Source organism: Rhincodon typus, chromosome 15 (genome assembly GCF_021869965.1).
Source record: "Rhincodon typus isolate 14 chromosome 15, sRhiTyp1.1, whole genome shotgun sequence".
NCBI lineage: Eukaryota > Metazoa > Chordata > Chondrichthyes > Orectolobiformes > Rhincodontidae > Rhincodon > Rhincodon typus.
Window position 1 is genome coordinate 25761869 of NC_063346.1, and position 13119 is coordinate 25774987.

General features: G+C 40.5%; 1 protein-coding gene across 1 annotated transcript; it reads left to right on the top strand.

The window, feature by feature from the left end:
* Window positions 1-1878: 1878 nt before the first annotated feature.
* Window positions 1879-9013, top strand: snai3 (snail family zinc finger 3). The gene is made up of 3 exons (XM_048605802.1): window positions 1879-2256; window positions 4262-4894; window positions 7344-9013. Exons 1-3 carry the CDS (start codon window positions 2130-2132, stop codon window positions 7523-7525), a joined length of 942 nt encoding a protein of 313 aa, XP_048461759.1. The 5' UTR covers window positions 1879-2129; the 3' UTR covers window positions 7526-9013.
* Window positions 9014-13119: the final 4106 nt, after the last annotated feature.

Genomic DNA, 13119 nt, shown 5'->3' on the forward strand with positions numbered 1-13119 from the left:
TTTGCAAAATGGATGAAAGCTCCATATTTGTCACATTATAAAATAATCCCACATTATATCAGTACCAATGATTTTTAAGTCCCACAATGCATTAGGATTTGTCAACCTGCCCCTTTTTTCTGAAAGTTTGGGTCTACAGTAAATATGCAAAACATTCCAGCAATCACATTATAACAGCCCAAAGTTTTCTCTGGGTTGTGTAACATTTAATGGCACAGATTAAGTAATAAAATATTTCCTGGATGGCAAGGCAAATAGTTTATAATTGTATCTCACATGATGGAAACAGTTAAAATGTTATACTGTGTAGATTTATTTTGAAAGGATTTGACTTTCATGTGTGGCCTGCTCTGAACCTGAATTTACAGATCTTCCATAGGCCTTGACCACGTCTGTATTTCACCAGTCTAGCTTAATGTCAGAGCAACGGGATCTTACTCCATGCAGCTGTACTTTTTCTTTGTTCTTTCACAGAATGTAGTTGTCACTAGCATATCCTTGATTTGAGCAGCCTGCTAGAGAAACGGTAAAGTTGGTGTTATGCTGCTTCCTCGGTAGAGGGGACAACTAGTGACGGTTTAACTTGAGGGTCACCATGCCTCAGGTGAGGGGTGGATGAAGGAGAATCCTTCATGTTAACTTCACCAGGAATTGAACCCATGCTATTGGCATCACTCTGTATCATGAACCAATCACACCTTAGCAAGAATAGTATAAGGAACTAAATTTAGATTAAGGAAATAGTAATAAATTAAAACTAAAGGAGCTTTACTGCACAATCATTTGTAACCAAAGAAATTTAAACACAATTTAGTGATAGATGTGTTTGATCTAATAGCAATTTCAGAGATGTGGTTTATGCTGATCTAGCTTATAATAAATATTCCTCTAGCCGACTGAGCTAATTGCCGCTTGCTGGGCCATTTCAGAGGGCAGTAAAGAATCATAGCTGTGAGTCTGAGTCACATGTAGGCCGCACCAGCTAAACATGACAAATCTCCTTCCTACTCAATTCCCCAGTCACTTTCCAATCGTTGTTGGTACCGTTCTGTTATTTTGGCTCTGGAAAATCATTTACAGTAGTAGCAAATTAAGTGTTACCTTTTGCTTTTTAGTTAATTTGATTCTGTAAAATTTTCATAATGCAAATTAATTCAACGTGGTTTATAAATGATCATTCATTATAAAGTTTATCTGCCTAGCAGAGCAAAATATAGAAAGGATCATTGATAATCCTGCGATATATTAACACATTCACTCTTGTGGGGTGTACAGTATTCATTTACTTGTTAGGACAGAACGACCTATACGTGGAAACTGCCTCGTTGGCTGTGAGAGAATCCAAATTGTAATGAGAGTTAGGGGTTTCCACTTCAGTGTTCCTGACGCCCTGCTGGAGCACGGTGAGGAAATACTGCACACGACGTGCGACTTTCTACCAATAATGCTTACATCAGGAATGCTGAATTGGAAACATTTAGATGAAGTGTCTACTGCAATGTTAAAATGCATCTGTAAAACAACTGCTTCATGGAATCTTGTACTTTATGTAAAATACTTATGCCTGGTCTAACTACTTTCATAACAAGTGAGACAAATGTCTACAGGACGATGTCGCGCTGAAAAGGCAATTAAGATTTGCAGAAAGTTTAAAAATAATTGTTTAAATAGCATTTATTACCAGTAAGTGACTTGCATTGTTTTTTATGAGAACTTTGTCACAGCTTTTGAGAGACATTCTATGCTGTCTGACTTGTGATGTTATTCCAATGTTTGTGCAATGTGAAATCCTGGTCTGGTCCATTTCACTGAAGGAAATGTCCAGAATTTAAGCTGTCAGCCTACAGTACTGGGATGCACCTGTTCTGGGCGGTGGAAGAATAGACTGAGCCAGGCTCCTCCCCTCTCCAGAGACTCTGCCCCTAATTGGATTGACGGGAGGTCTATGTTAATGAAGGTTACCCCCACACACCGCTACCCTTCTTGCACTTGACTCTCCGATATTTTCCACAAGTGGGGTTGGGTTTCCCATTCCACTTGTTCTCCCACTGGTCTTCTATGTCACTTTTATTTCCTCTATCTGGAGATCTGAGCTAACGGATTTCAGATTCCAAAGAACTGGAGACTGAATGCTCCCTTTGCGAGGAAGAAAAGCAGCAGCGGCAGTTGTAGTAGTAGTTATGCCCCGTTCTTTCCTCATTAAGAAGCATTGCAGCACCAAAAAGCCCAACTACAGCCAACTGGAAATTCAGAATGGTAATGAAGTTTTGAAACTTTTTAAACAGTTGCTTTTGTTTGTTCGAGTAAGCTTTTAAAGTTTGTCGCAGTGTAATTGACTTGTAACTTGCACGAATTAATTCGGTTGAAATTGACTTTTCGTTTATTTTTAAGAAAGGCTTGTAAGTAATTACAGAGCCTGGTATTTATGTAAACTGTCACGACGTGACCATGTGAATGACAGGCTTCTGCATTTTATTTCCCCCGTTAAAGCCGAAGAAAGGTTTTGTGTTCAGTGCGACTGTTCAGCAAATAGAGTTTGCAGAAGCGCGGCTTGTAAAATAGAGTCCCAGCAGGTGCAGAGCCTCACACGCGGTTCGCATTCTTATTCACACGCTGGTTCCTCCAGTTCAGGAATTGTATTGTCTTTAAATATGCAACGAGCTTGTTTAGGCTGTTCTAAGTATTTTGTCCTCCCCACTGATTGTGTGGCATTGAGCTGATTTTTAATAAAACTGCAGTTTTATCTGAAGTAGTGTAGTTTATTTTTCAACACTTTGTTTCCTGTCCCAAACCAGACTTCCCCTTTTAACTTGGGAACCACCAAGGGATGCTTTAATCTCTTAGAGTGATTTATATGAAATTAGTAATTCACCCTTATTTGTTAAAAAAAAAGGTAAATGCACAAGGTCATTTTTTATTACCTGGAAGGCAATGTTCACTGCTTTTTCAAACAAAATATTTTGGTAATTTTTTAGCAGTTAGGAAAAAATGTGAAATGTAGAGAAATTAGCTGAGTGATATACATTACCAATACATTCACCAATATTATGTAGGGGAATAATCCAGTGAGGAAATGACAATCTATACCTTCGCATAAATGAAAGCATGGATCACAGCAGCCTTCAATATAATCTTTTTTAATAATGCACTTTTTAAACTAAATTCAAAAGTGCAACTTCTTTCTTGAGGCACAATTAAGTGACACATTTGTGTGTATTCTCTAATTTTTGCTTATTAAAACACATCATTTAAATAATACCATTTACTTTGTTCATGTTTTAAAACAAAACTTAAACGAGTGAAATAGTTATCATTAGATTTTGTTTTTGTTTTTTTTCCCCAATTCCCCACGTCCAAGCTTTCTCCTGTCCAATGTGATAGTTTGCTTTGAAGGATCCTGTTAGAAATAGCACCCTCCCATCTACTTCCCCAGAAGTACATTTTCTCTGTGCAGGTGACTATATGCTCTCTCAAATTATATCTCAATCTTTCTAAAAATAAATTTAACTCGCTGAACTTGGACATTCCATAATAATTCTGCCGCTTAGATTTCTAGAATGTGCAAAGTGCAAATCAGTGCTGTGCACAATATCCACCCCAGTTCAGTATCAGTTTATTCTGAGACTCTATGGTCATTAACCTTGTATGATAGAAAAAAAGATTCCCTGTGATTTTTATTTTGCTGGTGTGCTGTGAGCTTTACCAGGTCTTTCTTCCCTTTTAAAGACAAAATCTATCTTCCACAAAACAGTTTTTCTTTTTGATTCAAAACTAGCTCATTGCACAGCTGCAAGAGCAATAACACATCATTTCTAATTTTATAGAACTCCATTTGATGTTTGTATATAACAATGTATGTTTCTGAATTGTTGATATAAGAGATACTATTATGGCTGTGAGCAATCTGAACTGCAACCAGTGTGTACATATGTAGGCTGAACAAAACAAAAACTGTTTTAAGTGGTCTTTTTTAGAAGTTTCTATCTGAGAACAAACAAATAATTTTAACCCAATAAACAAAAATATTCCCCTACATTGTACTTCCTCATAGGACTGGTGAAATTACAGATCTGAAGATTCAATTTAAGTTAAGCAATGTGTTTGCTTTTATATAGCTGGAATTTGATTTGTGTTATGCAGTTGGAATATTTGTAAGCAAACAAGGCTGTTTTAGAAGTGAATCTTCAATAAATAGAACTTCTACAAATATTAAGTTACAAATAACTTGCATGATTTGAGTTTTCTTTTGCTTTTTTCTCAGCAACAGCCATTTCACCCTATTTATATAAGGGTTTGACATTTCCACTGATGCCACAGCCTGATGTGCTCACTCCCATCATTTGTGACCCGCCAAGGCTGTGGGACAGAGCCCCTATCAGTCTCCGAGTGAGTCTGCCCCCTCCTCCAGATGCCAACATTGGAACAGAAACACCATTCAGTAGCCAACCAAGCCTGGAGATCAGTGTTAAGGAATGTGCGGCTGTCAGAGGCAGCAGCACCCCACTAAGAGATACAGTGAATGACCTTAACCTGTCCCTTTCTAAAAAAGCCAAAAGAAGAGCCACAAACAATGGTGCATTTAAAGGAGACAGCAACACCGAGGAAAAGAATCTTGAATCTGAAAGCACTGCAGAAGCAATCCAGGAGAAGTTTGAGTGTTTTCACTGTCGCAAGGTGTACAATACTTTATCTGGTCTGTCTAAACACAGACAGCTTCACTGTGAATCACAGACTAGAAAGTACTTTAACTGCAAGTATTGTGATAAGGAATATGTCAGCTTAGGTGCATTAAAGATGCACATAAGGACACACACATTGCCCTGTGTCTGCAAAATCTGTGGCAAAGCCTTCTCAAGACCATGGCTGTTACAGGGGCACATCAGAACACATACAGGTAAGTACAAGTAATAGAATTTTTTTTTCAGAATAGAATATCCTTTTATTGTCATGTGTAAAACCCTAGGATTAAGGAAATTAATAGAAACAACCATCTTCGCACTACTAATCATTGTTCCTTGTTCTACTTGTGGAAAATTAATATGTGAATGAGCATGATGACAGGCTTAGACACAGCCACAGTGTGCTCTTTTACTCCCTTTCCTAGTATGTAGTGCATGTTGGCAGACAATACTATACAAGCTCATACATAGAAGTGACACTTTGTCAGGAACTGAAAGTAATCAGTACAAATGGTTGGGGGTAACTTGTGTATTCATGGATGTTTCTTAATTGGGCAAAGTGAAGGTTGCCTCATGACTGTTAATTACCATTTTTAAGCCATTGAAAGAATGGAAGAATTTTACTTAATGCGAACAAAGTTCCCAATCTTAGATGTCTTAACAGAAGGATGTCATGCACAGAGTAAGCTGAATGCTTCCCTAAACCAGAAAGAAAATTGACCTAACAAGCTGTAGAGCTGGATGAACACAGCAGGCCAAGCAGCATCAGAGGAACAGGAAGGCTGACGTTTCGGGCCTAGACCCTTCTTCACAAATTTCTGAAGATTTTCTGAAGAAGGGTCTAGGCCCGAAATGTCAGCTTTCCTGATCCTCTGATGCTCTTGGCCTGCTGTGTTCATCCAGCTCTACACCTTGTTATCTCAGATTTTCCAGCATCTACAGTTCCTACTATCTCAGGAAAATTGACCTGTTGTTTTCATTTCCTAGCTTAAGGTTAAGTTGAGTGCAGCCTTTGGCATGCAACGTATACTCCTTGAGATACAACTAGAATTCTAGAACGCCCTTCCATCAATGTTCCAAATATCCAAAAATTGCAATAAAGGAATAACCAATATGGAACACAATTATGTTTTGTCTTTTCCATCCTTGAAAAGCATGTTACTGTTACAGTTGTGAATGATTGTTGGTTGGAATGAGGAAAGACTATTATTCATCTTCCAGCAATTGTGTGGAAACTTGATCGAAGAACGCTTCTATTGAAGATTGGTCATACAGTCAGCCACATCTTAATAGCGGAGCAGTCTTCAGCCAGTTCACTGTATTGCTTTCTATATTTAAACAATCCCAAGAAAAGCTCGAACATCCTAATTTGAGGTCTTCTACAGGAATCTGGCAGCATGTTAAATAACTGGGATAGATCCACAAACAGAATCTCTGGGACCAAGCCAAACAAAAAGATGAGATGAAAGCATTAATTGCTAGCAAGACAGTGTAAACTTTGTTGAGGTGACATTTTCAAAGTCAGTCCAGTAGATAAGCTTTTGTACCATTTTGAACTGACCTATTCAGACATGTTGAGACATTTCCGGCACAGGTGGTACTTGAACGTGGACATTCTGACCCAGAGGCAGGGCCACTACCACTGCTATAAGAACCTTGGAGTTAAGCTGTATGGTCATTGTAACTTATTTGATGAGTATAAAAGCTGGAGAAATCCTCCTCATCATTTTAAATGGCCAATATGAATTCTCATGGCTCCAATTAAGCAGTGAATTAATTTTTTTCCATTTGGGAATCCCAAATTGTATGCCATGAAGTTGACAAAATGGCAATCAGGTACATTTTAAAAATGGAATGTCAAATAATTTAAAGTGAACTAATAACACAAACTGTGTAAAAGTGAACTACTCTTAAGACTTTATTCTAGTTAATGTTTTAAATAATTCACTACACCAGTTTATGAAACAGAACATTAGTGCAGAAATGAAGTGCACAGAATAGGGGTGCAAGTAATTCCTTACTTAAATATCTCCCAACTTCACAATTAATTAGGATCTCCTAATGGGAATTTAAGACGGCCACATTCATGGAATCCCTACAATGCAGAAAGACACCATTCAGCTCACTGAGTCTGCACTGACCCTCCGAAGAGCATCCCACCCAAACCCAAGCCCCCTCTGTATCCCTGTAACCCCACATTCACCACGGATAACCTACCTAGCTTACACATCCCTGCACACTATGAGCAATTTAGCATGACCAGTCAACCTAACCTGCACATCTTTGGACTGTGCGAGGAAACCCACGCAGACATGAGGAGAATGTGCAAACTCCACACAGACAGTCGCCTGAGACTGGAATAGAACCTGGGTTCCTGACACCGTGAGGCAGCAGTGCTAACTACTGAGCCACCATGCCATCCACTTGTTCCTAAAGGGTGATTGTGAACTGGAATAACTAGAAATCTGGATGCAAGTGCTTTTCCTTCATTTTTATTTGGAGTTGCTGGCATGGAGATGAGAAAATTACCTATCACTTATAAAGTAGATGAAGTGGCAATTTAGTCATGTATCCTGTCCATTACTTAAAATAAATTGTGCATCCTCTTTCTGTTGCGAGATTGTAGCATCCTGATGCTCCATTTTTATTCTTGCTCCATTGCAGGGGAGAAACCTTTTGCCTGTCCTCATTGTAGCAGGGCTTTTGCAGATCGCTCAAACCTCCGAGCCCACTTGCAGACACACTCTGATGTGAAGAGATACCAGTGCAAGAGCTGCTCAAAGACCTTCTCCAGAATGTCTCTTCTTTCCAAACATGAGGAGGCTGGTTGCTGTCTTGCGTCTTGACAGCAATTTTTGACTCTTTGATCAAAAAGACAACCTATTTTGTTACAAGCTGAAGGCATAACTATTGTATGTGGTAGCCTTTTTAGCATTAAAACAATGAAAATGCATAAGAACTACTTACTGGCTCACCAATGTTCAAATATTTCATGCTGATGGAGGCTTGCAGTTGGCATTTTGCACTAGTATAAGTCTGAACTAAGTTAGTTATGACAAAACAACTGTTGTCAACTGAGCTAAAATATAACTTGGTTATATTGGATGTTCCATAGTAACCTAATATTAACAGCAAATACATAAGCTGAGTGAAAGTTGAAATGTGCTTTCCCACTCTTTATTAAAGGTGACATGCAGTGTTTTGCAAAATTGAGAAGGTAAACCTGAAAGGAGAATATGATTTCTGTAAAATTGAAATGGTATGGAAAGGAATGTGTGGTCCAGGCAGAAGAATAGAATATGACTCTTTCAAACTTGGCCAACAACCATGAGAGGACTGCCCAACCCTTTTCTCTTTCCTGCCTCCTGAAGACTGTGGAAAAGAAAGAAAATGGCCTGAAGAAAATCATGTGATTCATTCTTCCTGCCAACCAAATTCAAGTGTTTGTGGCACTACTAATAATTGTCCCATTGATGATAAACAGGAGTATGTTTGATGGAAACTGGAAATTGAGTTCAATTTCTGATTATTAGATTTTTTTTAAAAATTGCATGGAACAGTTATCAAACTTGCTTTCAAAACTTGCTGCTGTTTCTTTTTTGCCTCCCTGCACTCCAATCTCTATTGCTTGTAATTTAGTGTTTTTGAGTTAATGTAAACTGTTCATATTGCACTTGGGATGAGATCTTTGGTTTATTTCACCTTTACTCCCCTGAAGATGAACATGCCGAGACATTTTTAACTGTACCTCCAGTACAATCAAGGAGGTGGTTCCATTGTCCATGCCCAGTACCATGAGTCAATATAGCTTTCCTAAAATAAGTGATTTCTAGTCTTTGTTAAATGATGTCATCATATAAAACTGGGCTTTGGAAAGTGCAAACTAGGATTGGAATCAATTTTGTAGGCTTGGCTACTCTTTGCTCATGTAATTATAATGACTACAGCTTTGCAGTTAGGATCCTGTTTTCAATTATGCCACAACAAACGTAAATTAATTGTACAACCATCATAATTTCTAAGTAATGGATTTATCCCAATGTGTGAAAAATACTTGGTGATTCAGGAATCATCAGTTTAGATTCCCAGAACTTGTGAATAAATTGAATTTCATCAGTTTGTTTGGAAAGAACAAATATTGTACAAGTAAGGTAAATATAATGGAATTTGTCTGTGTTTATTTTTCTTGAATGCTGTAGCTATCAGATCATTGCATCTTGCAGGTTTGATGGAAGCTGCAAATTAGCCTTTTATGTATTTTTAAATTATGCTAACAAGCTGAAACATCAGTGTTATAATGAGTTATTAAGATGCCTGATTAAACTGGGGTAGCTGTCAACCTTATTTTAACATAAATAAAATGTTTATCCAGTGGCCAGCCTTCATTTAACCTGCACAAAAAGGGGCTATATTAACGTGGCTGCTTTGGTGCATAGCCCTGAAATATGCAAACCACTATGTGCACTGCACCTTGTCTTCTACGTGGAGTTCTAGTTTGGTCCCTTTTGGTATGGATGACATAAAGTCTCATTGGGTTTCAATGCTGGAATTGTCTCAATCCCTGACCTCTGGGAGCTGGTGTAAAGTTAATGGCTGGTATATCATTGAATTGAGATTTGTGTATGTATACCCCAGGAATGCAGCTGAACCACTTGAACGTGGCTGATGTCCTTTTTCTTAAAAAAAACAGAATTCGTAAGCATTTCAAAAAGGACATGGAATTGGTTGCTCCAGAGGTGAAGTAGGCACTATTTCTCTTTCTCCATCTCGATGAGATGACAGTTAGGCATCAGATGCATGCTAGTCCGTGCAAACGAGCTGTCCCTCCTATTTAACAAACGTAGGTTCTCTGTTAGAGGCCATGAAAATCTTTGACTGTGATCAAAGCAAGAAGGCTGGCAGTCTGTCTGTGGGTGCTATTGCTCTGAGTATGTGAGTCAGTGAGAGGGGAGATTAATTCCATGGGCTAGCAGGCATTCAGTGGTCCCTCCGGAAAGCAGATAAGGGTGGGGAGGGAAAAATGTCTTTGGTGGTGGGGTCGGATTGCAGATGGCAGAAGTGCCGGTGGATGATGCGTTGGATTCGGAGGTTGGTGGGGTGGTACGTGAGGACGAGGGGGATTTTCTCCCCCTTGGTCCAGGAACTCCCCACCTACATCCGTGACACCACCCACGCCCTCCACCTCCTCCAAAACTTCCGATTCCCTGGTCCCCAACACCTCATCTTTACCATGGACTTCCAGTCCCTATACACCTGCATTCCCCATACAGATGGCCTAAAGGCCCTCCGCTTCTTCCTGTCCCGCAGGCCCGACCAGTCCCCCGCCACTGACACCCTCATCCGCTTAGCTGAACTCGTCCTCACCCTTAAAAACTTCTTCAATTCCTCCTACTTCCTACAGACAAAGGGGGTGGCCATGGGTACCCGCATGGGCCCAAGCTATGCCTGCCTCTTTGTAGGTTACGTGGAACAATCCCTCTTCCGTAGCTACACTGGCCCTAAACCCCACCTCTTCCTCCGTTACATTGATGACTGTATCGGCGCTGCCTCGTGCTCCCACAAGGAGCTCGAACAGTTCATCCACTTCACCAACGCCTTCCACCCTAACCTTAAGTTCACCTGGACCAACTCTGATACCTCTCTCTCCTTCCTGGACCTCTCTGTTTCCATCTCTGGCATCCACCTGGAAACCGATATCCATTTCAAGCCTACTGACTCCCATAGCTACCTAGAATACACCTCCTCCCACCCACCTTCCTGCAAAAATGCCATCCCCTATTCCCAATTCCTTCACCTCCGCTGCATCTGCTCCCGGGATGAGGCATTCCACTCCCAGATGTCTTTGTTTTTCAAGGACCACAACTTCTCCCCAAAAGTGGTCGCAAACACCCTCGATCGCATTTCCCGCAACACATCCCTCACACCCACTCCCCACAATAACAACCAAAACAGGATCCCCCTTGTCCTCACGTACCACCGCACCAACCTCCGAATCCAATGCATCATCCTCCAGCACTTCTGCCATCTGCAATCTGACCCCACTACCAAAGACATTTTTCCCTCCCCACCCTTTCCGGAGGGACCACTCTCTCTATGACTCCCTCATCCGCTCCACACTCCCCACGAACCCCACCACGCCTGCCACTTTTCCCTGCAACCGCAGGAAGTGCTACACCTGCCCCTACACCTCCCCCCTCACCCCCATCCCAGGCCCCAAGAAGACTTTCCACATCAAACAGATGTTCACCTGCACATCTGCTAATGTGGTATACTGCATCTGCTGTTCCCGATGTGGCCTTCTCTACATCGGGGAAACTAAACGGAGGCTTGGAGACCGCTTTGCAGAACACCTACACTCGGTTCGTAACAAACAACTGCACCTCCCAGTCGCGAACCATTTCAACTCCCCCTCCCATTCCTCAGACGACATGTCCATCCTGGGCCTCCTGCAGTGCCACAACGATGCCACCCAAAGGTCGCAGGAACAGCACCTCATATTTTGCTTGGGAACCCTGCAGCCCAATGGTATCAATGTGGACTTCACAATCTTCAAAATCTCCCCTCCCCCGACTACAAAACCAGCCCAGCTTGTCCCTGCCTCCCTAACCTGTTCTTCCTCCCACCTATCCCCTCCTCCCATCTCAAGCCCCACCCCCATCTCCTACCTACCAGCCTCATCCCACCCTCTTGAGCTGTCTGTCCCCCCTGGACTGACCTATCCCCTCCCTAACTCCCCACCTACTCTCACTTTTACTGGCTCCGCCCCCGCCTCTTTCACCTGTCTGTCTCCTCTCCACCTATCTTCTCCTTTATCCATCTTCTATCCACCTCCCCTTCCCTATTTATTTCAGAATCCCCTTCCCCTCCCTCATTTCTGAAGAAGGGTCTAGACCCGAAACGTCAGCCTTTCTGCTCCTCTGATGCTGCTTGGCCTGCTGTGTTCATCCAGCTCTACACCTTGTTATCTCAGATTCTCCAGCATCTGCAGTTCCTACTATCTCTGAACCATAGAATGTTATGTTTGTTTTAATTATGGTATGTTTTCACCTCTGCTGAATGTTTCTCTTTAAGCTAGTTCCAGGGTATCTCTGAAGTCCAACACCATCAATGTTATCAAACAGGCTAAACAGCCAACCAGTTCTGAAGAAGGGTCACTGGACCTGAAATGTTAACTCTGCTTTCTCTCCACAGGTGCTGCCAGACTTGCTGAGTTTACCAGCAATTTCTGTTTTTACTTCTGATTTTCAGCATCCATAGTTTTTGAAAACAGGAATCATATTGAAGAATAATCACACAAAAACCAGAAATAACAAACTAGTTTTGTTGTTCAGCTTTCATAATTTATCGAAATTAAAATAAAAGATTGTAGCATATGTATGGGATTAAAGTAGAATCTGAAATATTTTTAAAGTTTTTCAAAGATTCATAAATTTCTATCTTCAAATGGAGAAATTTGACATTTTGCAAATATAAAATTAGTTGCTTAGTAGTAAATACATACCACAACAAAATCAATTGCATCTGATTCAATATGGCACAATGTTCTTATAGTTTTTAACAGTGAGACCAATAATGTAAAAAGTGAGCGTTCCAATTGAAACAGTGACTTCTGATTTTCATCTGCAAATGCTTCAATAGTGTTCCATGTCCAGGAACAGGGAATCACTAGCAACAGTTTCTGGATTTTGCATTTATTTTGCATTTGCAAATTTCACAAGTGTTGTTGGTTTTACCCTAATTATGCAGAATTTTGATAGTTTTGCAATCATTACAACTGCAAAATCCATGTCAAACTGTTGGTAAGTGTGTTGTGACAAGAGGTTATCCTTGCTACCTCACTCCAAAGGAGCACTTCACAAAGTTTCCTATTGAACAAAGTTATTGAGAGCACTTCAATTTCTTTGGGAATTCAGGCTCATGAGCCTGACATGGAAGCCAGGGTTTCTGCTGTGTTTTGAAGGGATTGGAATTTTTTAAAATGAACTTTCTATCCATGATGAGGGGTCTATAGTGATAAACTCACTATAAGCTTTAAATGTAAAAGTTTCCTTTAAGATTTCCTCCGAGCCAACATACTCAGACATTATTTTAATGAAGTCATTGGGTGAAATTCATCCCTTTTTGGTGTGGTGAGATTAATGACAAATTAAATGAATTAATCAGGCATGAGCAAAAAATATAAAATTCTTGACATCAAGAAAAACCCACCCAATTTTGTCCTCAACCTTAAGATGGCTAGTTCAGAATCTCACCCTCAAATGGCCACAAACTTATTTGCATCTCATTAATATCCCAAACTGCCTTACAAGCATAATGCTTTCAATTCCTCCCTTCTGTAAATAATCTAGATGGTACACAAATGTGATGGATGAAACAAAGTGGGTACCTGGTGACTTGTCTCATCAGTGTCCATTGCAACTCTTGGAATGCCCATGCCAGA